The sequence below is a fragment of the Tympanuchus pallidicinctus genome, unplaced genomic scaffold (genome assembly GCF_026119805.1).
Source record: "Tympanuchus pallidicinctus isolate F22 unplaced genomic scaffold, pur_lepc_1.0 scaffold7, whole genome shotgun sequence".
NCBI classification, from domain to species: Eukaryota; Metazoa; Chordata; class Aves; order Galliformes; family Phasianidae; genus Tympanuchus; species Tympanuchus pallidicinctus.
The window spans coordinates 28,807,802-28,835,309 of record NW_026294791.1 but is presented as its reverse complement, the minus strand read 5'-3'; the positions used below and the strand labels follow the sequence as shown (position 1 = coordinate 28,835,309).

Genomic DNA, 27,508 nt, shown 5'->3' with positions numbered 1-27,508 from the left:
GTGAGACCAGAGCACTTGGATGGTAGTGCAAAGCAGTGCAGAACTGGAGATATTTTACTTGTATGCGGTGGTTTCTGTCTACAGATCTCCTAGTCAAAAGAGCAGATGGGAATGTCAGCTTTGAATGTTATCCAAAGTTCGTGTTTGTTCTTTGTTTCTTTCTTCATTTTCTTTTTTAAACTTTTTTTTTTTATTCAGTCAGGTTTTGGAGCACTTGTATTTGGTAATGCTGTCAGTTGTTCATTCCATTCCAATCCACTCTAGTTATATTTAAAAAAAAGGCTTTGACTTCGAAGGGCTGCTGAGCAGCTGCTCTAGAGTCATTGTAGCACTCAAAAGTGTCATGCTCTCCAATCTACAAATCCTGTCTAGTAAACTTAGAAGGCAAACTTTATGCTGTATCCTGTCTAGTCAAGGCTGAAAAATTTGAAGAACAGTGTAGAGAAACTGGTATTTTTTCTGCTTGTACTGTGCATAGATTTTGAGGAAAAAATAAGAATCATGTGCTATTCATTGCCCCTTTTCTATAAAAGCCTCCAAGCCCTTTAGCATAGTAACCCTAAAAGACATCTTATTGAGGCACAAATCCCAGTAAGGTTTTCAAGTTATAACCACTAAGCAATGATAACTTCTTAGAATTTGTTTTATCCTATTATCTTCATGGCAGTGAACCAGCCATGCAGTCCTCTGAAGCAGTTAAGCTAGCAGTCCCCTGAATTAACCTCAGTCTTCTTTCATAGCTGTTCTTACTCTGCACCAAAAAAAATGCTCAATCTTTAGAAAAAGAACAATGGTAAAATTAAATCCATCTCTCTTTCTCTTTAGGGAACTCCTCGAATTCGAATCCTATCCAGTGGGCGATATATGCAAATCAATAATGCTGACCTCGGTGATACAGCAAACTATACATGTGTGGCAAGTAATGTTGCAGGAAAAATGACCAGGGAGTTCATGCTAGCAGTACATGGTAAAGTCATGGATCCATTCTTGTGTGTTCTGCTCTTTGCATGATATTTCTGCTGGGGTTCAAACAGGAAGAAAGCATTAGAAGTCTTTTTTAACCAAGCACTGGCCACTTAGGCTGTATCTGAACTAAGGGACCAGGTGTGTTACCTCATGTGTAACCTCATCCCAATCCACAGATGTCCCCCTCACTGGGGGAGCAGCTGGGGACCCTTCACAGCTCCTTCTCTGGCTAGCTATGTTCCTGCTACATGTCCTGCCTTCATCCTGTTTTAGCAGGAGCGTTGGGCTCAATGATCTCTTGAGGTCCCTTCCAAGCCCTGCAATTCTGTGATTCTGTGATCCTGGTTGAGAGGCAGGATATGTTCAGGCTAAAAATGCAGATCCAAGACTGAGAGGTGCTCCTTGACAAATTTAGACAAATTGTTAAAGCATTTCACTGGTATCCTGGGGGACTTGCTGGTTTCATCACCAGTTTTTCAAGTTACTTGAAAACTGCGGCTTCTCTAAAGCTACAGGTGGGCGATGGTAGGAGTGCAGGGTTTGGAGGGCCCTGTGCATCCCAATGCCTGACCTGTATTGAAATAAGCCTGTTGGTACTTCTTGAATTTCATTGTAAACCTATCTGTTTTCTCAACTGTAGACTGATGAGAAGCAATTCTATTCTCACACTAAAGATAAGAAACTTTTTCCCTATATCTGTTCTGTTAACAACTCAGTCATATATGCTTCCATTACACAGAGTCCCTCCAGGGCTGTGATTTACTGTACATTTAAAATTCTTTGTTTCTCCTTAATTTAATTACAACTGGGATATAATTTCAGTCTTATTCTGTTGAATTAAATGTCATAAGCTCTTCTGCAATTTAGCTATATGATAATCCTTGCAGTAACTACCTAAAATGATGTTTAAAGTGCTTTGAAGACAGACTTTGTTTTTTTTCCATACTGAATCACAGCAAATAGCTTGTACTACACACAGTGTAACTTATTTAGAGAAATTTATTGCTGTTGTTACAATCATTCCCACTGTTACATCTGTTTACGTGTGTCCAGTTTCAAGTAGTGCAGCCTAAGAGTTCTTTTTCTGATACCATCTGGGATTTTCCCTTAACAGTGGCTCCAACAATTCGAAGTAGCTCTCAGACTGCTGTTGTCCATTTAAACGCATCTGCTGTTCTGGAGTGTAGTGCAGAAGGAATACCAACCCCCAGAATCACATGGAGGAAAGATGGGGCTGTTTTTAATGGAAACAATACAAGGTATTGTCCCATAGTCAAAATAAGTATTCTTCCCAGTTTTTTAAGAATACACCAGGTACATAAAGCTTAGACATCCAGGACTTAAATGAATTTTGGTTTCACAGCTCAGAATTGCTGTTCATACTTTCATTTCAAATAGACCCAAATATGAAAAATGCAGTGGTAGAAATAGTGGTTTGGAGAAGCTGTTGTATACAAAAGTAGCAGTACAGAGGATTTCAACCTTTTATTGTAAAAAATTAAAAAGGACAAAAAAAAAAAAAAAGATTTCGAACAATACATTTTTTTATATTGAAGTTTTTATGATGAAGCTAAGCAATGTCATGCAGACCAAAAGCTCCTTGAATATTCTTTCTAATTTCTGATATGGGTAAAACTTTATACATATGGTCTAACATCAACATTTATTATAGTAAATGGTTTCTGTCTTCTGACTATTTTGGGGGGAAAGTAGCTAGACATTTTCTAGAACTGAGCAAATGCTTAAGAATTCAATAATATTTCAAAGCAAAAATAAAATATACAATTACATACTTTTTTTTTATTAAATGAATGTATATAAATAAAATGTTCTGGACATCTGCAAATCTGTCATCATGTATGTAGAAGCACGGTGTCAATTTGATTTTATAACTTCTGTGAAAAATGGATGTGCTGGGAGACAGTAGCCATGATAAGTGTAATAAATGAGAAAACTCTAGGTGCCCAAGTTAGACACCGTGTCTTGAGACTACTGTTGTGCAGCCTATGTCATCTGTGTCTTCTGCCTTGTCAGGATAGCTAATGGTTCTGTTGATTGGGTGGTGGGGGAAGAACTATGTGGCTTTGTTTCAGATATTCCATATTAGAGGATGGATCTCTACAAATCCACTCAGCACGTGTTGCTGACACAGGAAGATACGTCTGTATGGCAACTAATGCAGCCGGCACAGAGCGCAAACAAATTGATCTGCAAGTCCTTGGTAAAAGTTTTGGTTTTAGATAATCATACATGTTTTCACAAGTCTAAAGTACGCTTGTATCATTTTTCCTGTTCAGATTGATACACTTGGAAGTTATGCTCTTTTTCAGTTACTCTGTTTTGTTTTGTTTTGTTTTGTTTTTAAATGGGAATTTACAACCCAAAAGTTTACAAAAAGAAAACATTTTTTTTCCTTGTTACCTGTCGTGTGCACAACACCTGGAAATAGAAAGACTGGACACATCCAATGCTTCATGTTTAGTAGGTTAATTACCACCAAATTATTTATAATAAGTAAGTAAATGTGTTCAGGCAGCGCAGCTCTGTATATAGGTATGTGTGCATGCGTGCAATTATTTTGAGTAATTAGGCTTTGTTTGTTTTTAGTGCCTCCAACTATAGCTTCTGGACGTACCAATATTACAGTTACTGTAAATGTGCAAACCACATTGCCCTGCGAAGCCACTGGAATTCCCAGGCCAGCAGTTAGCTGGAAGAAGAATAGGCATCTGCTTACTCTTGACCAGAACCAGAATACTTACAGGTGAGGGATGTTTTCTTTTCTGTGGGTTTAAAATTTATGAGGATTACCTTGGCACTTTAAAAACTATCCATACATAAATGTAATTTTATATAGCCAACAAAATTTGTTGTCTGATTACTTGAGAAGAAAAGGAAGTATTTTACTGGCTTTTACTTTCTTCTCTTTTCTTTGTTCAGACTTCTGTCTTCAGGTTCCTTAGTAATCATTTCCCCCACTGTGGATGATACTGCTGTCTATGAGTGCTCTGTGTCAAATGATGCAGGAGAAGATCAAAGAGCAGTTGAGCTCACTGTTCAAGGTAAAGGGGATATCACTTTACAGGTGTATGGCACCTAGAACTTCTTTGGGATATACCAATGCTAGGATGAGACTTTTGTTTATTTTATGATATCCTTAAGTCTTTGGTATTGCTAAGAAAGTATCTTTCTAGAATTCATAACAAATGAAAATGGACTAACAACACTGGTATTTGTTTTTAGTGCCCCCATCCATAGCAGATGAAGCCACAGATCTCTTGGTAACAAAGCTGTCTCCAGTAGTAATTTCCTGCACTGTCTCGGGGGTTCCTGTTCCCTCGGTTCATTGGACCAAAAATGGCGTAAAGTTGCTTTCCAGAGGAGATGGCTACAGAATTCTCCCTTCAGGTACTGTGCATGGCTGGAGTCCAGATACAGAAAACAGTAGCGAAGGGGACTGATTATGCACATCTAGAAGTAATTAATTAGATACAAACAACTCCTTAAAAGAAGGAAATACTTTATTTAGAATAAAAATATAGACCTCTTAGGAAGAGTGCTGCTCTGTGGATGCCGGGTACTGCTGGGTGCTGTAATGCGCTCTCTCTCTCCTGTAGGTGCTGTTGAAATTCCTGCTGTTCAGTTGGCACATGCAGGTCGGTACACCTGTGTGGCCCGGAACACGGCTGGCTCTGCTCATAGGCATGCCACTCTTCATGTTCATGGTAAGGTGTGAAAAGAAAACATATTATGTCAGAAAACGTTGCCTGCATAATACATGGCTGTGCCACAGGGTAAAGATGAGCACAGATTGGACTGTCAATAGAAGAGCACTTCCACTGAGCTCTTCATAAAGATGACAGAATCCAGCTAGCTGTTGTTAATTCAGCCTTCTTAGGCTTTCAGTTACGTAATTTAAATGTCTTCTGTATTTTCTAGCCTTGAAAGTTTACCAGTTGGCATTTTGCCTTTCATTTTGTTCTACAGAACCACCCATCATCCAAATTCAGCCAGGGATGCTGGATGTCATTGTGAACAATCCCATTCTGTTACCATGCAAAGCAATGGGAACACCTCAACCCGTAATAACATGGCAAAAGGAGGGTATCAATATAATGACAACAGGTATCCTCTTACAATCTGTAATTCAACTCTATTTGCTGGAATTCAGAAACTTTCTCTCTGTTTTGTGAATGTCCAAATTCATTCTTTTTAAAAAGAAAAAAGAAACTACCATACTTTGCTTACATTTGTTTCAGGAAACAGTTATATGGTTCTTCCCAATGGCAGCTTACAGATTACAGAATCAACTGTTGAAGATGCTGGCACTTATACATGTGTTGCTCAAAATCCAGCTGGCACTGCTTTGGGGAAAATCAAACTGAAAGTTCATGGTAAATAAAATTCTAAGCTCTTGTAGTGATTTATAGACAAGAAATTCATGCATGTTTTCTGTTTGCAAAAACTAAATAGAAGCAACACAACAGGTCCTAATGCTTTCCTATGGGATGTGACATGAAGTAGAGCCCAGGAGGCTCTACTCTTATTCCCTTCTGGTTGTCTGCTTCAGAATCAACGTATGCTTTTAGGCTTGTTTTCACTGAGAATTCCATGTTTCTTACATCATCTCAATCTTTTCTAAATTTTCATAATCCTTTTTCAGTCCCTCCTGTCATCAAGTCCCAGCCAAAGGAGTATGTTGTTCCTGTTGATCAATCTGTCACTCTACAGTGCGAGTCTGAAGGCAACCCTGGGCCAGAGATCAGTTGGCATAAAGATGGCCAGCAAGTAACGGAATCCATGAGAAGAAGAATCCTTAGCACTGGGGCGCTGCAGATTGTGCTTGTGCAGCCTGGTGACACGGGCCGTTACACATGCATAGCTGCAAATGTGGCAGGGTCCAGCAGTTCCAGCATGGAACTTGTTGTGCAGAGTGAGTGTGGCTGTGTGGAAACAAGGTGTACTATAACAGCATGGACCTATGGAGGGTGAGGAGCTGGGATGGAAGGGAGAGGTTCAGGAAAATGGTGCTATTTGATCTGTGAATTTTATTGTTTTGTAGTATTCAGCCAGTTTCTCAAACTCAGGATGAGCATTACATTCCTTTAAGTCAGTTTCTTTTTTATTGCATGTATTTCACACACTGTGGCATGCTTAATAGATAGTCATTGGTAGATACAAGAAACAATACAGAAGATCCAGATTTCTTCAATCCAGTATGGTATGTTTTTACAGAAGAAGGAACTTTAAAAGGTTTATTGAAATGCATACGTATTCTTTTTACAGCTCCACCCAAGATTCACAATAGGGAAGCACATTACACGGTCATGGAGGATTCCCGTGCTGTTCTGGCCTGTGTGGCAGATGGAATTCCAACACCAGTAATAAACTGGAAGAAGGACAATGCACTGTTAACAGAGATAGTGGGAAAATACAAGACTGTGCCAGGTGGAGACCTCATTTTGGACAATGTTGTTGTAAGTTCACTAAATTTAAGATGTGACTTGACTAGCTTGGATGTGATGCAACACTACTTCTCTTCATTTTCACCAGTTTATGGGTTAGTCTCTTATTTTGTTTTCTTGTTAATATTTTAAAGTCTTTGTAAATGTTTCATTTTCCATTGTTTAGTAAAATATCTGCGAAAAACTTGTAGTCATAATTTCTCAGAATGGACAAAAAAAAGTGTAAGGTCATCTTTCAAAAACAGAGGAAGCAAGAGTTGAGATGAACTTTTCTACCAAATGCTGTTTCCAAATGTTTTTATATAATGTTGATAATGTTTTCCACTGCCATTACAGGCTGTAAGATTGTGTAAGATACAGCACAACTGAAATTTCCCCAACACTTTTTCTTTCAGCCTGAAGATTCTGGCACTTATACCTGTACTGCCAAGAATGCTGCTGGAGAAGACACACATTCTGTCACACTGGCTGTTCATGTACTCCCAGCTTTTACTGAACTGCCTGGAGATGTAACTTTGACTAAAGGAGAACAACTTAGATTAACTTGCAAAGCAACTGGGATACCTGTGCCCAAAATAACTTGGACTTTTAATAATAACATCATTCCAGGTGGGAAACAGTTATTGGTCATTCTGCTCTAGATTTTTCCTTTCGCAGCACTGCAATTGATTTAGCATAAAGAAAAGAAAAAACTTAGAGCTAATAAACTTGTTAGGCGGTGATTGAGAGTGGAATAAATATCTTAAGTATTATGCAATAGTGTAATTAAACTGCTCCTGAGACACAGCTGCAAGAAGGATAATTAAGAAATTGTCCCTATTCTATAGCCAATAATGTAACACATTAAAAAACACAGTATTTGATTACATTTACTCAACATCCAACAACTAAAACTATTTCTCTCAAGTATGAAGAAAGTCTCAGCAGTGCAAAGAATACAGATGCACGAAGCTTGAAATTGAAGGACAACTTTTGTGAATATGTGCACAAGGGGAAATTATAACTGTGACTTTTCTGTGCAATTCTGAGTCTTAGAAATGAAATGGCACGATGCCATTTCTGCTGAATAGCACTTTAATTCATAGAATTATAGAATCATAGAATTGCAAGGTTAGAAACAACCTGCAAGATCAGTGAGTCCAACCATCCTCCCATCACCACTGCTACCACAAGCACTAAACCACATCACACAGCTCCTCATCCGAATGTCTCTTGAACACTGCCAGGGACAGCAACTCCACCACCTCCCTGGGCAGCCATTCCACTGCCTGACCACTCTCTGAGAGAAAAAGTTCTTCCTTATGTCCAACCTAAACCTCCTCTGGTACAACTTGCCATTTCCTTGGGTCCTGTTCATTGCCTGAGAGAAGAGGCCAAACCCCTCCTCATCACAACCTCCTTGCAGGAAGTTGTAGAGAGCAATGAGGTCTCCTCTGAGCCTTCTCTCCTCCAGACTGAACAATCCCAGCTCCCTCATCTGCTCCTCATAATTCTTGTGCTCCAGACCCCTCACTAGTTCAAACAGTCTTAAGAAATATCAGCTTAAGAGATATTAGCTATTGAAATGCATATGTTTAAAATCATCAAAGTAATCCTTTACTGTGTGTTCTCCCTTCAGCACAGTATGATGATGTAAGTGGACACAGTGAACTTGTTATTGGAAGAGTATCTAAAGATGACTCTGGTACCTATGCATGCACAGCAGAAAATGAAGTTGGCTCCATCAGAGCTATTGGTTTTGTTTATGTCAAAGGTATGTATGAATAATAGCAGTTGTGATCACTGTCAGAGTTTCCTGCAGCCGTGTTCATATTAACAGAGAATCACAGAATCATAGAATTTGATTTGGGTTGAGAGGGACCACAAAGATTATGTAATTCCAACCCCCTGCCATGGGTTTGTTGCCACCCAGCAGATTAGACTGTGCAGAGGCCCATCCAGTCTGGCCTTCAGCACCTCCTGGGATGGGGCATCCATAACTTCTCTAGGCAGCTTGTGGCAGTGCCTCACTACCCTCTCAGTAAAGAATTTTGAAATACAACTGTGGGCTGCAAGCACACACTGCTCATTTGCATCAAGCTATTTGTCCACCAGAATGCCAAACTCTTTTTCCACATGGGTGCTCTTCTTCTCTCAGTCTGTGCATTTGTCACATACTATTTGGTACCTGGTTATTGGATGAATGGGAACAAAATAGAAACGGATTGAAATTCACGTTTTGTCTTAAAGTTAGGGACAAACAATTCCTTTGAACCATTCCATTCAGGGTATTTTATTTTGACTCTACTATTTGTATGCTACCAACTGTTTTTTTAGAGCCTCCGGTCTTCGGAGGGGATTACTACCCTAGCCGAATTGAGCCCTTGGGTGGTAATGCTGTGCTGAACTGTGAAGTCAGAGGGGATCCACCTCCAACCATCCAGTGGAGCAAAGAAGGAGTGGGCATTCAAATTAGCAAGAGGATCCGACAGCTTAACAATGGTTCTCTTGCTATCTACGGCACTGTTGTGAGTCACTGGTCTGTTGTGATGTGTTTTTGTATTGCAGTTAATGATTCCAGATCATACTGTTTTGAAAGAGTGAGACTGGATATTTAATCCAGTTTGCTTTACCTTTAACAAATATTCATATAATTCCCTCTAGAATCATACTCAAATTACTGTAACAAAAACAAAAATAAGGATACTGTCATTTCCTTTAATTGTTAGAAAGACTGTTTCTACATACCATTATTTGGTGTATGAGATCTTGATGATACCCAATTAAAAGGAAATTTTGTTTTGAACCTTTAAAAGACCTTGGGTTCTGCCCATTCAGATCAGCTGAAAAGCAATTGCAAGCCTGTCTCGCTCCAATTTATAGGAGGGAGAGGAGGTTCTTTTATTATCTGTATACCCGACGTGAGATTAAGAAGCAACGGTTCAAATGTTGGTCCGACCAGTTTATTACAAATCTTAATTAGGGAAATGGGGAAGGGGAGGACGGACACTATTATGAATTAGGGTAATGGGAAAGGGAAGGAGGGCAATAGAAAGGATAGGAAAGAAGAGGCAAGGAGTCTTTATAGGAAGCAGGAGGGACATAGTCACCACCATGGATCCAGCATGGTTCGTAGTTCAGTCTTTGATCTTCAGTAGTGGTGGGTCATCAGGCAGAGTTGTTCTGTTGACAACGATGACGAGAAGCACGACGAGAGACGACCATGGTGATGATGGCTCCTTTTCAATAGTTTCAGAGTGGTCGAGTCAGCTGTCTTTGGAGTGACAGCTCAAATCCAAAGTGGTTGAGTCAGCTCTCCTTTGAGTGGCAGCTTCTGGCTCTGGGATCTCAGCAGACACTCCTTTGTTCCCATCTTCCGGGCCTTGCCAGCAGATAAGAGGGTGCAGGGATGCCCATCTGCCTCGTTTCTCACAGAACACGATGGTATCATTCCCCAGTTTTCCCACAACTAGCTGGAGCTGTTTAGTCACAGGCCCGATCTTGCGCTAGTAAGCAATAAACACTCCTGAGCACTCTCATCTGCTCTTCTACAGAGCAAGCAGCTCTGGAGGAAGGGGCTTTCAAATGTTCCCAAAGCGATATCCATTGTCACACAGTTAGCACCCATTAGTTGCCTCCTCAACAAATCAATCAGAGTCTTATCACAAGAAATACCTCAGGAAGCAAGCTTTGAGCCAAAAAACAAAGAAGGATTCTCACAAAGCCTTGTAACATCCGAATTCCTAATAGAAATGACAAGACCCTTTCCCCATGCCCCATGGCTGTAAATCCATGTCTGTATTTTAGAGTAGAGTTAGAAACAATAGCTTCTTTGGAGCTATTTAGGAAAAAAAAGAGATCTGGTCTGAATTAAAGAAAAAAAATGGAATAATTGCAGTAAAGATAATTTACAGTATCATCTATTAATAAAGGCAATATGCTTGCATACTGTAGAATCTAACAGTGTGCCTCTTTGAATTCAGTGTGTGCATGTTGTACTGCAGATTCACTTGCATGAGGTAAACTGAAACCCTTGTTATATCCATGTGGGTACATGCCTAATTGCCTTTTGTTCTTTAGAACGAAGATGCTGGTGACTACAAGTGTGTGGCAACCAATGATGCTGGTGTGGTGGAACGCAGTCTAACACTCACCCTTCAGAGTAAGGCGCTAACTGATAAGCTTCATGCCATTAAATCAGAGCAGTAATCTCCCTTACTGCAATAATCTGCAGTATTTGCAGCTCCCATTGGTTTTGAAGGTTGAGCACCTCACTATTCTTTAGGTTGATTAATCTCATCTTTCACTGTTAGTAATGAAGCTGACAACTGAGATCAAGGAAGGAAAGCACATGGACGATGATGTAGCTTATTCATGGGGATGAGCTGGGGATGAATCACCTTCTGAAAACGGTCCATTTCTCTCAGTTGTATGTACAACTGGATTAAACTAGACCGGGCCTTTAAACTGAAAAAGTTACATGAGAATAATGCCAATATTTTATGTTTTACAGAAATAATATTTTGGATTTTTTTTTTCTACTGGTTATAGAATTTTTTCTCTGATGGTTGAGGTAGTAGACTCAAGCAACCTGGATGTGTGCATTATATCTCAGTTGCCTTCAGGCCATGGTTAGTAACATCTTTCAGCAGATTTTTTAAAATGTAGTATAGGAAGACTCTGTCCCAGTCCCAACTTTGGCCCTCAGTTTGCTACACATTAAAAACAGTCTTATCAGTGTTGTTTTAACTTGTGTGTTCTATCATTTGACAGTAGAAGATCAATGATAATAATCTGTCAAAATAAAGAGACTAGGTTGTTTTGCCCTTTCTGACCAGACTTCTAATACTATAATGGAAGAACGTACCCATGTGCTGTTGCCTAAAGCCTTTCTCTTTCAGGTCCTCCAGTCATCACCATTGAGCCTGCATGGACCACTGTTGAAGCTGGTGGTACAGCAATGCTGAACTGCCAGGCCAGTGGAGAACCCCCTCCAGCCATCAGATGGTCCCGCCAAGGTCATCCACTTGTGAGCGATGACAGGGTGACCGTCTTGCCTAATGGCTCCCTGCATATCACTGCAGCACAGAAGGAAGATACATCTGAATATGAATGTGTAGCGAGGAATCTAATGGGATCTGTGCTTGTTAGAGTTCCACTGACTGTCCAGGGTAGGTGCACAAAATACAGGGCAATAACTTTCAAACTAGTAGATTCCAGCATTAATTGACAGTAACAACAAGACTTATCCCTTCCATGTATGAATTAGGTGTATGTTAGACCTGTTCTGAAATGTCTTAGTGGGTTTGTGCTTCATGTTGTTGTGTTCCTCTGATTGCACTCATCTAGCTGTACATAAATAATAATGAAAGATCCTGAACTTGATGCCATCCTCAGAATGTATATAATCATGTCTCTGAAGAAAAGCATTTAGGAACATAAACTATTTCAGAGCATCTGGGGTGATCTCTGAATTAATAAATTTCTGCAGTAGTGAAGGCATGAAGCAGGTTGGATTTCCAAGCATGGCCTCTGATGTACATTTTGTTCTTTCCTCTCTCAGTCTAAGAGCTGTCATCATAAGTACATGTTCCCAACAGAGCACATTTTTCCCACTGCAGTGCACGGTGGATTTTCGGATTGGCTTGAATGGCAACCTTGCAGTGTAACATGTGGTCAGGGTGTGCAGGAGCGCGCTCGTAGATGCAACAACCCCCTCCCAGCAAATGATGGGAGACCATGTGAGGGGCCTGACACAGATGTGCGCAGCTGCCACAACAAGCCATGTCCAGGTATTTAATAGACTGATATTTTTAATTTGCCTTATGTCAGGTATCTCAGTAATATACCATTTTCACCATGGACCTTCATGACAGATGGATTTTTCTGACAGGTTGAAATTCATCTTGAGTTTTAGAATCATAGAATAGAATCATAGAATCACCAAGGTTGGAAAAGACCTAAAAGATCACCCAGTCCAACCATTCACCTATTCCCAATAGCTCCTACTAAACCATGTCCCTCAACACAACATCCAGTCTTTCCTTGAACACCCCCAGGGTCGGTGATTCCACTACCTCCCTGGGCAGTCCATTCCAGTGCCTGACCACCCTTTCTGAAAAGTAATACTTCCTGATGTCCAGCCTGAATCTCCCCTGCCGTAGCTTGAAACCATTCCCCCTGGTCCTATCTCTAATGACACGAGAGAAGAGGCCGACCCCCAGCTCACTACAACCTCCCTTCAGGAAGTTATAGAGAGCAATGAGGTTTCCCCTGAGCCTCCTCTTCTCCAGGCTGAACATTCCCAGCTCCTTCAGCCTCTCCTCATATGGCCTGTGTTCCAGACCCCTCACCAGCTTTGTTGCCCTCCTTTGAACACGTTCCAGGGCCTCAATATCTTTCTTGCAGTGAGGGGCCCAAAACTGGACACAGTACTCGAGGTGCGGCCTCACTAGTGCTGAATATAGGGGAACAATCACCTCTCTGCTCCTGCTTGCAACACTGTTTCTGATGCAAGCCAGGATGCCATTGGCCTTCTTGGCCACCTGGGCACACTGTTGGCTCATGTTCAGCCGAGCATCAATCAATACCCCCAGGTCCATTTCCTCTACGCAGTCCTCCAGCCACACCGCCCCAAGCCTGTAGCGTCGCCTGGGGTTGTTGTGGCTGAAGTGCAGGACCCGGCATTTGGTCTTGTTGAAACTCATCCCATTGGCTTCAGCCCAGCTCTCCAGCCTGTCCAGATCCCTCTGTAGGGCCTCACTACCCCCAGGCAGATCCACACTTCCAGCCAATTTGGTGTCATCTGCGAATTTACTGAGGGTGCACTCGATGCCCTCATCGAGGTCATCAATAAAGATATTGAAGAGGACAGGCCCCTTTTGTAGAAAGGAAATGTATGCACACACAGTTTTCTGTTTGTTTGTTTGTTTTAAAGTATTTTAATTAAAGCTGAAAATTTCTGTTTCTTAGTTGATGGCAACTGGTCCGAATGGGGGCTTTGGGAGGAGTGTTCAAAGAGCTGTGGAGAAGGGAACAGGACCAGAACCAGAACCTGCAGTAACCCACCAGCCCAGCACGGCGGGAAGCCATGCAATGGCAGTGCTGTGGATTTCATCATGTGCAAAGTTGGGCCTTGTCCAGGTAAGAGAACGTTATTGTAGAATGGGCTGTGTAAGGGGCTTTTTTTCAACAATTTCTTTCTTTTCCCCACTCAATAAAAATGCTGGTTTTGTTTTTTGATGTGGCCCATCTGCTCACAGAGTAGTATTTGCTACTCTAAATCTACCCCACAAAACCTATTAAAATGGAAAAAATAAAGGACACATAAAGCACACTAATTAGAATTTAAGAAATTAGTGGTACTTCTGCTTTTAAAATTTTCAGTCACATGTGTTTCTCCTAGCTAGCTGCATGTTATGGTTTCTTTCCTGTCTTGGTACTACTTACTGCATTTGACAGGATATAGTTTATTCATAGCCTGTCACTGCTGGCATGTTTCCTTCTGCAGAGTTTTCATTATATGGATTTTTCCCATTCTCCTGGCTTTGCTGCCACCACGAAGTTAAGCGTCCATCCACAGCCTGAGATTCATTTCTGTAGATCTTGGTAACAGAGTCATTCTGACCTCTGCTTGCTGGTACCCACCAAAGGCAGTGTGCCAGGCTTTTGCTAGCATGCCCTTCCCAGGCTGAGACCTTTGGCCTAACACAGGGCAATCACATCCATTTAACACCAGATGTGATCAAATTATTCTGTTCTGCTGTTCAAGGGTTCTAATCAAGTGAGGAGATACATTCAGGAAATGGAAAGGATCTCTCTTTTGGAAACTTCTCATCTGGTTCAGCTGTTGCTTGAAGCAAAGGTTTTTTAAGGGTTTATGCAGAGTACTTTATTTATTGATATTTTAAAAGGTAGTGGATTTTTTGTTTTGCTTTTGTTTGTTTTTATTTATTTTGTCGTCGGCTGTGTAGCTGTAATGTCAAGTTAAAGCAGCTGTATGGTTTAAACAGTAGTGTGGCTGTGCTGACTTTGCAGTTGATGGTGAGTGGAGCTCCTGGCTTCCATGGGGCCCATGCAGTGAGAGCTGTGGGAAAGGCACCCAGACGCGGCTGCGGTTCTGCAGCAGCACCCCTCCCTCACATGGTGGGTCCCACTGTCACGGGCCTGATGTGCAAAGGCAGGTCTGCAGCAAGAGGCACTGCCCAGGTAAGATATGTCAGATAGAAAGAGGCGAAATGGCAGTTTCCAAATTCTGCTTAAGTTATATCTAATGCTTTTCAGTTCTAAAACTGTAATCCCTGAAAAAATTCCATTCAAGCCTTCTATTTTCAGAGGTCCCTCCCAATCTTCAGCATTCCTTTGTAGACCTAACACGTGGGATTTCTTCTCCAGTCCTTGCATCTCCTCCATTACGCAGCATCCTGAATCCTTGGCTGTTACATTACAGTCTGCCCAATGCGGTGATTTCAGGGTCTACTTTATGCATGAATATCTATAGATAACGGAATGGCTGAGCATGAGGACTCAGTGATCCCTGACCATGTATGTAGCAGGACCACAACTTATCTACAGATCGTGCTGTTCTCCAGCTTTCACTCCTGAAAATCCATATGTAGAAACCCCTGTGTATCTGATATGTTCTACAGGGAGGGTCAGTAATGTACAGCAATCAGTGGCACCCTGATGTAAATCTGACTCACTTTATCTCCAACATCAGAGGCTGTAACTGTTCCTTGCTGTGCCTTTCTCATCAGTGGACGGAAAGTGGGCCCCGTGGGGCAGCTGGAGCGCCTGCACTGTGTCCTGTGGTGGAGGCAGCAGTCAGAGAACACGCCAATGCTCAGACCCAGCCCCACAGTTTGGAGGTCACAGATGTGAAGGAAATGACATACAAGTTGATTTTTGTAACAGTGATCCTTGTCCTGGTGAGTGCTTTCAGTTAAGCTGCTTGTCCACTTGATGGATTTGTAGGGATGGATGAGAGGAAGGAAGACCTCCACAAATCACATTTGTACTCCCAATATATGCAGAAAAATCAGGGAAGAGACAGATGGCAAGATAATCTCTCCATCTCTAAGTAAGACTGAGGCATTTTAAACACTTCTTGGGAACACAAACCAGCAGCAGCTGGTGTATAAGCTCCTGCAAGACTGTCAGAGGTCTCAGAAACTCAGAATCACATAGTCTGGAAAAGGCCTGGAAGGTCATCAGTCATCAAGCTGGCCTGGTTGTGCACTTCTGTAAAGTCACAGCTGTTCAGGCACAAAGTACTACAAATCTGAACTCTGCAACTCACCACCATGATCTGGTGACTTGCTCTGTTAGTGAGATGTACTGCATGTTTTCTGCATTAGTCACCTAATGAGCTGTAGTGTTCTGGAGTTGGTTATTACACACCAAGAAATCACCGAATGCTGGACAAGATAACTTGATCTTAAGTCTGGCTTTTGCTTTTTGTTTACGAAAAGAAAATAGGTTATAGGAATATAGGAATATTTTCCTACCTTGAATGTCTGTTTTTATTATGTACTGTTAAGGGAAAGTTGCATAAAATCTGACGTTTATTTTCACAGTTCATGGCAGCTGGGGCCCTTGGGGCAGCTGGGGAGCGTGCAGCCGCTCGTGCAACGGCGGGCAGGCAAGGCGGTACCGGGGCTGTGACAGCCCTCGCCCCAGCAGTGGTGGCAGGGCCTGCGCAGGGGCTGACATGCAGATCCAGCGGTGTGGCACTGACTTGTGCCCTGGTGAGTGCCTCCATAGTGCTACACGTCACACAGGATGGATGTGGGATGGTTGCGCTGTAAGAGGAATGGGGAACATTCCTTTCGTTATTTGCAATTTCATACAATGTAGAAATCCACTCTCATTTTTTTAAATGACCATCACTTACCATGATTTCCTCTTTCACATGCTAGATTTTACCAAAATGAGTTAGAATAATCCTTAACAGGAAAAAGTATATGAAAATCTCTCGTAAACCTAATAATCTTGCTTTTGCTTTATGGTAAATACAGTTTTTGAGGCTCCCAGCAAACTTCCATAATTTATTCCAGGAGCAGGGAAGGATGCTAAGTCCACGTGGTTTAAATCAAATTATGATCAAAGCAGTTAACTGATTTATTAACACAAGAATCAGTGACCTTACACATTCAGGATCAGTGCTGGCAATATAGGATATAAACCATTATGCTAGATACTTACTAAACACCCACAAATGTCTAAGCTTCCTTCCATAATTCACCCTAGAAAAGGGTTTTAATTAAATTACTAATATTTTTAATATAATAAATCATTAAATCCCTCCTCTGTGCATACCCCCATACCTTCATCATGGAGGTAATGCAGTAGCTTTGTGTGTAGGTGTGCCACTTCAACACCGTGCTGACTGCCACTGCGGTAAGAAAGCCCCTGACCAGGCCACACTTCACCCCCAGGTTGTGGTGTGCGGGGGCTTGCTGCATCCTGCAGTCACTCTTCTGGCTTGCTGCATGCTACTCACAGTGTGCAGGGGAATAACACTCCACCGGGAGGTGATGAGACCAGTGGGACAACTTCTGACAGCACCGAGCTTAGTCTGCTTTGGCTGTTTATCCTCATCTTACCTGGGTTTCTCCACAGCCACAGATCTTCATGCGTATTTTTACTTCTCTGGTGACTTAGGACCAGTAGGAGCTCAGCACTCACCATCACGCTGTCCCACCTCAGAAGGAGACAGGGACAAAATAAGATGGAAAAAAAATCTTGTGGGTCCTGTGGGTTGAGGTAAGAGTAGGAAGATCACGCACCAATTACTGTCGTGGGCAAACAGACTTGGCATAGAGAGATCAATATAGTTGGTTGCCAATTATGTAATAGCAAACTAGAGCATTGAAAACTAAATCCAGCTAAAAACATCTTAGCTCCATCCACCTTCTACCTCCTCCCTCCAGATAGCACAGAGGAGCAGGGAATGGGGTTCTACAGTCAGTCTGTAATTCTCCATCTCTGCTGCTCCTCTGTGGTCTGCCTCTGCTGCACATGGGGTCCCACTCATGGATGCCATTCTTTCCGTACTGATCCCATGGGCTTCCCACAGGCTGCGGCTCTTCAAGCACTGCTCCAGCTTGGGTCCGTACCTTGGGATGTAGTCCTTCCCAAACTGTTCCAGATCATGTCTGTACACTGGGCCCACCCTTCGGGCGCTGCTCCAGCACAGCCGCACAGGCGGCAGCTCGCCCAGCCCTTCTGTCCCACCGCTGCTCGCCCAGCTCTCTCCACGGCTGCAACTCCGGCCTGGGGCTCCTCCTTCAGGCCACATCCGCTTGCTGCACCGTGGGCTCTTCCATGGGTTGCAGGGGACGACCTGCTCTACAGCTGGAGCTGGCTCTGCTCTGATATAGGGCAGCCTCCCCTGCTACCAAAACCTTTCCATGTAAATCCAATACTACTTTTCAAACTGATTCCACTTTACTCAAAAGTTTCCTGGTATTTCCCTGGTTAATATTTAATTTGGCTGACAATTATGTGAAACTGTTCATTGTTACCTTCTCCTTGTCAGTTCTGAGCAACTGTCAGCACCAACTGATAAGTCCAGATCTCCATCTCCAGATGTTCTGTTCATGATGTGTACGGTCACATTCTCAGCATGTCAGCCATTGTTATTGAGGCTGTGCTTTGAAGGCTTCTTCCCTCCCTATGTAATATGGCCAAATCTAACTGATCTCTTGTGAGCGCTTGGATTAACAGAACATGTTTTCTTTATTTTTGAGATTTGTGGTTTGTTTGGTTTGTTCTAATCTTCCATCAGTTTTATACCCAGGCAGTTTCAGATAATTCTTTTTAAAGAATGGTGCTCCCAAAGCTCTGAGCAGTTGGGTTGTTCCTCTAGCGAGACAAGCAGAAAGGACAATAGGGGAATCTGAATATTGACAGCTCTTCTGTGTGAACTGGTTTTTGATGGATCTGCATACATTTGACTGTGCTTCTTAATCTTGAAATCATAGAATCGCCAAGGGTGGTAAAGACCTCCAAGATCATCCAGTGGATGGTTACATCCACCTACAGTATTTCTCTACAAAACCATGTCCTTTAGTACAACATTTAAGTGTTTCTTAAACACCTCCAGGGACAATGACTCCACAGCCTACCTGAGCAGCCAACTTCAGCACCTGACTGCTCTTTCGGAGAACAGATTTTTCTTTACATTCAACCTGAACCTCCCCTGGCACAACTTGAGGCCGTTCCTCTGTTCCTATTACTAGTTATATGGGAGAAGAGCCTGACCCCCACTTCGCCACAACCTCCTTTCAGGCAGTTGTAGAGAGCAATGAGGTCTCCCCTGACCCTCTTGTTCTCCAGCCTAAATAATCCCAGTTCCCTCAGCCGCTCCATGTAAGACTTGTGCTCCAGACTTCTCACCAGCTTAATTGCCCTTCTCTGCACATGCTCCACACTGTCAAAGTCATTCTTGTAGCGAGGGGCCCAAAACTGAATGCAGCACTCGAAGGTGTGACCTCACTACATAGGGACGGTCACTTGCCTGCTTCTGCTGGCTGCGCTTTGCTGATACCAGCCAGGTTGCCATTGGCCTTTGTGGCCACCTGGAAACACTGCTGGCTCATGTTCAGCTGAGTGCTGACCAACACTCTAAGATCAATTTCCTACACACAGTCCTGCAGCCACTCTGCCTTAAGCCTGTAGTGATGCCTGGGGTTATTGTGGCCAATGTGCAGGACCTGGCACTTGGTCTTGTTGAACTTCATCCCATTGGCCTCAGCCCAGCTATCCAGCTTGTCCAGATCACTCTGTATGGCCTTCCTACCCTCAGGCAGATCAACACTTTGTCCCAGCTTGGTGTCATCTGCAAACTTACTGAGGGTGCACTCAATCCCCCCATCCAGATCACCAATAAAGATATTAAACAGGACAGGCCCCAGTACAGACCCCCAGGGAACACCACTTGTGACCAGTTGCTAGCTGGATTTCACTTCATTCACCACCAGTTCTGTGTAGCCTGATATTCTCAGGGGCAGATACAGAGAGGCTGGCAAAAGGAATCCTTTACAGAAACTCTTGCAGAGGGCAGCTGGCAGAAGTTGGGAAGTGGGTGATTATATGTCCCTTTGTATAATACTATTTCTTTTCTTTGTCACAAAAGCATTACTGATGCAGCCTAAAATATTTTAAGTGAACTTTCCTCATTTTCTCTTTCTTTAGTGAATGGAAACTGGGGGCCATGGCAGACATGGAGCCAGTGCTCTGCTTCTTGTGGCGGAGGAGAGCAGACCCGAACACGCCTGTGCAGGAATCCTGCCCCTCTATATCATGGCCATCCTTGTCCTGGAGACTCCTCCCAGATATCCAGGTGTAATAGTCAAGCATGTCCTGGTGAGTTCATTTTCTGCCTATGTGTAATGGGAGTGCTGTGAAAGACTGCTGCACTCCTAATTAAACTGGCTCATTTTCTTGACTTACGTCTCCTCTGCAACTGCCACTGAATAAATTTGTTGTTGTTGCAACCTGTTTTGCAGCACTGGTGTATGCTCTTAAATAATTGCTGCTTTTCAAAGATGTGGATATAAGGCAGTTCCTATATTACTGTGCATGTATCTCAGATCATATATGAACACCACAATGTTACCTGCAGGTTGCAAGCTTGACTGTTGCAATTAATGTATAAGCAGAAACACCCACATGGGCAATGTTTCTGGCTTTTCTCTCTCCCATAATATCAGCCATGGTGCTTTTTTTTTCCTTCATTCCTTTCCTCTCCTGCACAGGTGGGCCTTCACGTGCCCAAGGCAGCATCATTGGAAACATTAACAATATTGAGTTTGGAATTGCTTTCATGAATGCCACAGTAACAGACAGCCTGAACTCTGAATCTAGAGTAATACAAGCAAAGATTACAAGCATCCCTCGGAGTCTTGGTAGGCTTTTTACTACTTTTTATCACTTTCATTTTTTCTAGAACCAGGTTGAATTCTGTGCAGTGCTAGTTTTCACTACTTCATTTTATCAGGGGTCACTGGAGAAACTGATCTAACTTTTCAGACCAAGAGAGGAAAAAGGAATCTTCAGTACTTATTAATATTAATATTCTAAGAATATCTGTACATCCTCTGAATTTTTCATAGTTTTAATTTTATGAGTTACTCACATTTTAGATTATATTCTTATTTTGGCTTCATAGTCAGCTCTTGCTGATGGGGGGGACACTTAGCCTTGGGAAAAAGCCCTCAGATATTACATTGGATTTCTTTCAGGTCCAGCACTAAGAAAGCTTGTTTCTATTCTGAGCCCAGTCTATTGGACAACTGCAAAAGAAATTGGAGAAGCAATGAATGGATTTACGCTCACTGGTGCGATATTCAAGAGAGAAACCCAAGTGGAATTTGCAACAGGTTGTTACCTGTGATGCACTATCTCTTTCCAGCAAACGTGATAGATACGGCATCCCTTTAAAAGAATCTCATCACTAGTGCTGAATTTTGATTCTAAATGCTTATGCTGCTATTTTCTGAATGCCTGTGGCTTTCAGAGTTTTAAATACAGCAGTACAGAGTTTTAATTGAGAGCACATAATGCTTATGTTACAGGCATGGTATGCTTTATAAAAATATTAGCATGAGATAAGTGGTCAAGCGATCCAATTCAGATAGTCCTTGGCTTACAGGAGTCCCTAGTTAGGATGCTTTATAAATCTGCATGCTTTTAAAATTCACAGGAGAGGTTCTGCGAATAACTCACATTGCCCGGGGTTTGGATTCAGACGGAGCCTTACTGCTGGATGTTGTAGTGAATGGCCATGTTCTGCAGCTGCAGCCACTAGCTAATGTTAACATGAAGGTAAAGCCACTCTCAGATACCAGCCTTTTCTCTTTCATTGTTGCACACTTCCTCTCTCATCTGTATTAAAGAGGTAGGCATTAAGTTCTGACAACTGCTCTACTGCATAACTTACTTAATACCTAGTTTAGTTGACAGGTGCTAACATTGCCCTCAGAAGCTAAAAGATGCCATCACAAAAGTAGGAATGGTCACTCAAGATTTTTAGGTGTTAGAAGGGGAGGCATGGAACTGTCTTTGGGGCCACATACCACAGCTAGGCATGTTGAGTGAGGCTTTTAGTAGAGCTAAGAGAGTGTGTTTTTTAATAGAGGTGTGCGTCTAATGCCTGCCTGATTTTATGGCTTTTCTGGATGATGACATCAGCTCTTTTATGCCATGGCACCCTGCAAAAGCTTCAGAGTGTTATTTGTTTGCAGTTGCAGTTGTACATAGTCTGTCAGAATGCTTCTGTGGCTGATAAAATTACATCATAGGGCATTTTGTGTACCCTTATCTTGCGTGCTGTTGTGGTGCTGGTTGGTAACAACATGCTCTCCTCTCTGCCATAGCATCAAAACTTTATCTTGTGCTGATCTATTTTATGCAAAACAATACTCTCACACAATTCCTCTGAAAGAGGCAGAATATTCAAAATTGGCTTTAAAAAAGGAACATCCTCAAACTTCCTCAGGAATGATGGGAGAGGATGGTTTGCATGACAGTCTCACTCCTGAGTTGTTCTACCTCTCATTTCTAAAAGGTATTCTAATAGTAAGGTATTTCTAATAGTAAGAAAGCTTCTGTCACTGACCTGTACTCCTAATACAAAGGGATTGGTTTTCTACCTTGTTCATTCAGTATAAGGCATAAAGAACATTTTGCTTGCTATTATGCATGCTATGAAAATTTTGAATTAGAATCAAGGGCTTGATAACTGATTTTACTGGGAAAGAAAGATTATTCTTTAAAGTTGTTTTTATATAATTGGTACTTTGTTGGTAGGTAACATATCCCACAGTGCAAAAAATATATATCAAGTTTTCCATATTTTCATACATTGCTGTAAGGAGCTGTTTATTTAGCATGTTTTCATAATCTGATTTAGAATACAAAAATATTTAGACTTCAAAAGATTCTTTGACTGATCTATTTAGTTTTTTGTAGTATGTTCTCTACTGTAACTTCCATCATCAGGGTCATCAGCCTGTCTCTTATCAAAGGAAAAATAACAGGTGCTGGTAAGATTCAGCAGGCAAATTAAGGGTTAAAAAAAAAAAAAAAGACATGTTCTGTGCAATACATTTTTTCAGCTGTTAAGAGAAAAACAATTTTCGGAATGTATCATATACTCCTTCAAAATATGAAGAGCACAATGTTGTTAGCTGCACTCAGTGGCTGATATTGGCTGTTTCAGGATTACACAGAAGACTACATTCAGATCGGCCCCGGGCAGCTGTATGCCCATTCCACTCGCCTCTTTGCTGTGGATGGAGTTAGTGTTCCCTACACATGGAACCACACTATTACCTATGATCATACTAAAGGAAAAATGCCTTTTTTGGTGGAAACGCTCCAGGCTTCCTCTATCACAACAGAGTACAATCCACTGGAAGAAACTTTGGCTTTTAAAATCCACGCTTCCATTTCAAAAGGTATTGTTCAAGTCTGTTACAAAAAAACAGCAATAACATACTGATTTACTAGCATTCCGTGCCTTTATTCTCAAAGCTGGTTATGGCTTTGAAAGAGGAACTGCTCACTCAGTTAACTTTACTGTAGATTCTGGGACCTGTATGTCTCATTAATAAGCCTATAGATTAACATGTAAAAGCTCCTGCATTTTGCACTTTCTGTTCCTCTGCAGTTCCCATGGATGATCTCAGTTTGCCATTGCTGATGTTAACTCCTGGCATGAGCAGTAGCTTCAAACAGGCAGCCTCCAATATTCTCTGTTTCCATGTGTGTACCTTTCCTTCCCCAGAATGTCCCTCTCATTTCCCTTTTGAGTAGAGGATGGTGTTGATAGGGTTTTACTTTGCATAGTTGTTCCAGAGGATTTTCTTCTTGCTCCAAAGCCCACACGGATGTAATTTGGTAACAAGGCTACAGAGGCAGAAGAACATGGGATATTTTAACCCCTTTAGTGTGGAGTTTTGCAAGTCTGAAGATTGTTCTTCTAGAGAAGTATTTAAAACATACAGAAAACACGATGCTGAGCTCAGCTTGAAAATTTTCTTGATACTCTGTGAAAGTTCTTAAAGGTGGATGAGATACTGTGCCTGGTGTGCGGTTATGCAGTGCTGGGTGGACACTGCTTACATAATTTACTAACCCTGCTGCTGCCTGAGAGGTAGTGAACTCGTGGCTCCTTGGCTTGAGGCACTAAGCCTTGTTGCTGCCCACCATTAGCTGCTGGCTTCCGCTGGCCTTTTACCTACAAGATTTGAAGGAACAGAGCATATTCATGTGGGTGAGTCTTCCTTAGAGAAGTCATTAGTCAGTAGAGTGACCCATGTTCTTCTTGTACAGTACTTAAGCATGTTTTTTATTTCAGCCCAGTATTTTTCAAATGAAATAACTGCCTTGTTTGAAAGTAAACAAGGCAGTGGGACTGCCTGTTTCAGTCTTTCAAACACAGTAAAATAAGGTTTTTTCCCTGTTGCCTGGCTATGAATTCACTGAGGAGTTTGAAAGTCAAATGAGATTTTCTTTTCCATTAAAAACAAATAGGCCTGATAAAAGGAGGTCTCCAAAGCAAGTTATGTCTATGTCTAAATCTGGTCATGCTTTTAGAAACTGACATTGTATTTATTTTCTCCAACAATTAATATGCTGCATTTTAAAGAATGTCATCTTTATTGGATCATTTTTTCAAGGTACAAGTGTAGAGTAAAACACGTGTGGATTTCCAGCAGGCTCTATGAGAATTTTCCATTGGTAAGATTTTTCCTGTTGATAAGAGTATGTACTTGTGTTCCTTCACAGTGAATTTTAATGTCCAAGAAGAACAAGCTATCCTGAAGGTCTGAGGATCCTTTATTCGTAACAGCTGGGCTGCAATTCCTAATATTAAAGGATTTTCTTCATAATACAGCTTTATTTTCATCCACAAGTAACATGTGCTTCTTTTACCATATAGGAGATCATAGCAACCAGTGTCCTGCTGGATTTGAGTTGGACTCATCTGGGCCTCACTGTACAGGTAATGATGTGACAAGTTTAATATGTAATCAGGCAGCAGCATCTTCTTTCCTTTTATTTAGAGCTCCTGTGCGTTCAGTGCACATTCCAGGAAGTGGAAGCTGCCACCAACAGACAGGTGTGGGCCCAGAGCTCAGAAGCAGTTCCCAGGCAGCCTTCCATCGGCATTGTGATGCAAAGTGGGACTGCTGAGCAGCTGTGCAATGGAGCACTCTGTGAGGAGAGGGATGAGTGCTGACAGCCTAGAGAGCAGCCCACTGAAAACCAGCTGTTGCTTGGGTAGCAAATGTGAAAAGAAAGTTATGAGCTTTTTAGCCATCTCCTGTTGGTGACTGGTGACTGGTCATGTTTGCTTCAGGGAGCAGTATTTGATACGGTTTTGCGGACTTAATTCATTGCCCCTCAAAAGTTTAAAAATTAATGGAATTAATAAGGAAAATTTCCTGATGGAAATTTTAAAATCAGGAAAGCTGAAAATACAGCTGCTAAACTATTTTGGAATTTCAATATTTTCAGTAAAAAAGTATGTGTTCAAAACTTGTAATACAGAAAATGTAACAATCTTGGCAAGTCTGTTAAAGAAGTCTAAATCGAGCACTGAGTTCCATCTGTTCTGTTGCAAAGAGATTGTATGAAAGAAACTGTGTCAAACCTTCATTACCACAGCAGTGACCCATCCTGCAGATCGACTGCAAGCAGGATCCCGAGAAGCCTATTGTGTGCCATGTGATAAAAGCAAGAAGCAAAATCTTAAATTAGATATGAAGGCTCTACTGTGTGTGAATTCTAGTCCCTCTAATGTATAGTAGTGAGATGTAATAATGGAGGCTTCAAGGGGTTGGTTGTTGTGATTATAAGTGGAAATTCTATCATAGCACTTTCATACTCTTATTCCCAGGTTCAGACCTTGCTCACTTTCTCAAAGTGCCCAGGGATGACAGCATGGTTTCCTGATGTGTGTGCCGGCAGCTAAATAGTGTAGCTCTGCTGACTACTGGAACTCTGGCCATGCAAGCAAAGGATGTTCGTAAGCTGTAATGTGGGCATGCTGCAAAAGCATTCCCATGTTGCTCTCACAGTGCAGGAACAGAGTGGTAGTGGCAAGGTGCTGAGGACAGCCTAGTATAGAGGAGAATATGATGCTGAGCTGTTTGTGAAGCTACCTAAGTGCTAGCTCTAGCCTGGGACACACAGACATAGAGACAGCTCCTCTGAATGTGACTGGTGTTATGTCTTGTTCTTGTAAACATTTTTTCAAATGTTTCCTTCCTGCAGATGAAGATGAATGTGCTGTGCGAAATCCCTGTTCCCACACCTGCCACAACGCCATGGGATCCTACCACTGCTCCTGTCCAAAAGGCCTCACCATTGCTGCAGATGGAAGAATGTGCCAGGGTAAGGGGAGCTGCCATGGGCAGGCAGGATACAAAAAGCCTCACAGCATGTCAAGCATGGAGAGATGTTTTCTTCAGGCTGGACCATTTGGTCATTGTATGATTGGTGTTCTGATTATTTGACTTATGAATAGATTTGCAGTCACATATTTCCCAGTCGCTCAAGTTCAAAACGTTGCACCGTCTGTGTGTCATTGTGCTACAGTGAGGTTTACAGCTTTTCTTTACCTGCAGATGTTGATGAGTGTGCCCTGGGTAGGCACAGCTGCCACACCAACCAGGACTGTGAGAACAGCGCTGGCTCATACCGCTGCGTGCTGCGCTGCAAGACCGGCTTCCGGAGGGCAGTGGATGGGCTCAGCTGCCAGGGTATGGCAGAGCCTTGACTTTTTTGTCAGCTGAAGTGAACTGAATCTTTCATGTAACTAAAAGTAACTTTTTGAAAGACAGATCTCCCACTGAGGCGTCTTCAGTAAATCTTCAGTATTAGCAACGTATTTTAGGAATAAATTAAGATCTTGCTTGTGTGTCCAATGTGCACCTTCTATGATGACACGACACAAGAATTCACTTCTGAATGTAGCATAGTAACTAAGCTGAAAGCTGAACCAAAACCCAGTTTATCTAAATGATGATAAGGAGACTCACAATGATGACATTAATAGTATGTCTTTCCAACAGATATTAATGAGTGTCAAGAGTCCAACTCCTGTCATCAGCATTGCTTCAATACCATAGGAAGTTTCCACTGTGGTTGTGATCCAGGATACCAGCTAAAGGGCAGAAAATGCATAGGTATGAATCAGTTTTGAAATTTCTTTCCCTCTTCTCAATGGAAATAGTTAAACACTTACTTGTTCCTATATGCAACTTTATCCAAACCCTTTGTAAATGTAACTCAAACTCAGAATGACATTTTTAGTATGTATTCTTGAATTAGTAAAGCAGCACTGAAATCTAGAGGAAGAGGGAACTGAGCTGACTGATAAATGTGCATGAAATGCTTCCAAATGCATGGCTGTAGTATGATCACAACTAGATTATGCTGTTCTTTAGGAATTGAGCATAAGGAGTTTATTTCCATTCCTGCTTTCTTCACTTTTATTTTTTAAATAAGATATAAATGAATGCAGGCAGAATGTATGCAGGCCTCATCAGCTTTGCAAAAACACCCGTGGTGGCTATAAGTGCATTGAGCTGTGTCCAAATGGAATGACCAAAGCAGAAAACGGAACTTGTATCGGTGAGTAGAAACCTAGTGTACTGTATGGTGTTGGTAAGCACAGGGACAACAACGGATGGTTTCTGAAAGAAGTCTTTGTAGTCCATTGCCAATTACTAGAATTTGCACATGTTAAGGCACTGACCTTTTGATTTGTGGGGACATAGGCATTTAAATTTTCTTTATATTAACTGATGACTAGAGAAATAGACATATCCTTACCACTTCCAAACTTTCTAGATTATATTTATTTGGACAGAACAGCTACAAGAATTGGAAAACTAAATTAAAAGTTTTGAAAATTAATGGAAAAAGTAAACACTATACAGTTGAAAAATTTGCACATTTGCTCAAAATCTGCTTTCAATTGTGGAATGCAGATTGTTTCACAGATCTGTAGCGTGCTGTTACAGAGTAATTGCTGATCATGGTACCAAGTGAGAAAAGGCTGTTCAGAGGCCAGATCTATC

At 41.9% G+C, this 27,508-nt stretch overlaps 1 protein-coding gene across 1 annotated transcript in view; it reads left to right on the top strand.

Moving 5' to 3' along the window:
* The window catches only part of HMCN1 (hemicentin 1), a 179,625-nt gene that overhangs the window by 145,389 nt on the left and 6,728 nt on the right, over positions 1 to 27,508 (top strand). Inside the window, exons 72-102 of the mRNA XM_052666768.1 lie at positions 826 to 967; positions 2,081 to 2,225; positions 3,060 to 3,187; positions 3,574 to 3,730; positions 3,907 to 4,028; positions 4,210 to 4,374; positions 4,584 to 4,691; positions 4,954 to 5,091; positions 5,226 to 5,360; positions 5,630 to 5,899; positions 6,253 to 6,443; positions 6,827 to 7,040; positions 8,050 to 8,184; positions 8,748 to 8,938; positions 10,491 to 10,572; positions 11,312 to 11,581; positions 12,032 to 12,202; positions 13,383 to 13,553; positions 14,448 to 14,618; positions 15,167 to 15,337; positions 15,986 to 16,156; positions 19,608 to 19,778; positions 20,171 to 20,320; positions 20,657 to 20,794; positions 21,118 to 21,239; positions 22,636 to 22,873; positions 24,361 to 24,423; positions 25,698 to 25,817; positions 26,051 to 26,185; positions 26,498 to 26,611; positions 26,934 to 27,059. Of these exons, the coding sequence (XP_052522728.1) occupies positions 826 to 967; positions 2,081 to 2,225; positions 3,060 to 3,187; positions 3,574 to 3,730; positions 3,907 to 4,028; positions 4,210 to 4,374; positions 4,584 to 4,691; positions 4,954 to 5,091; positions 5,226 to 5,360; positions 5,630 to 5,899; positions 6,253 to 6,443; positions 6,827 to 7,040; positions 8,050 to 8,184; positions 8,748 to 8,938; positions 10,491 to 10,572; positions 11,312 to 11,581; positions 12,032 to 12,202; positions 13,383 to 13,553; positions 14,448 to 14,618; positions 15,167 to 15,337; positions 15,986 to 16,156; positions 19,608 to 19,778; positions 20,171 to 20,320; positions 20,657 to 20,794; positions 21,118 to 21,239; positions 22,636 to 22,873; positions 24,361 to 24,423; positions 25,698 to 25,817; positions 26,051 to 26,185; positions 26,498 to 26,611; positions 26,934 to 27,059 (4,825 nt within the window). The remainder of the gene's footprint in view (positions 1 to 825; positions 968 to 2,080; positions 2,226 to 3,059; positions 3,188 to 3,573; positions 3,731 to 3,906; positions 4,029 to 4,209; positions 4,375 to 4,583; positions 4,692 to 4,953; positions 5,092 to 5,225; positions 5,361 to 5,629; positions 5,900 to 6,252; positions 6,444 to 6,826; positions 7,041 to 8,049; positions 8,185 to 8,747; positions 8,939 to 10,490; positions 10,573 to 11,311; positions 11,582 to 12,031; positions 12,203 to 13,382; positions 13,554 to 14,447; positions 14,619 to 15,166; positions 15,338 to 15,985; positions 16,157 to 19,607; positions 19,779 to 20,170; positions 20,321 to 20,656; positions 20,795 to 21,117; positions 21,240 to 22,635; positions 22,874 to 24,360; positions 24,424 to 25,697; positions 25,818 to 26,050; positions 26,186 to 26,497; positions 26,612 to 26,933; positions 27,060 to 27,508) is intronic.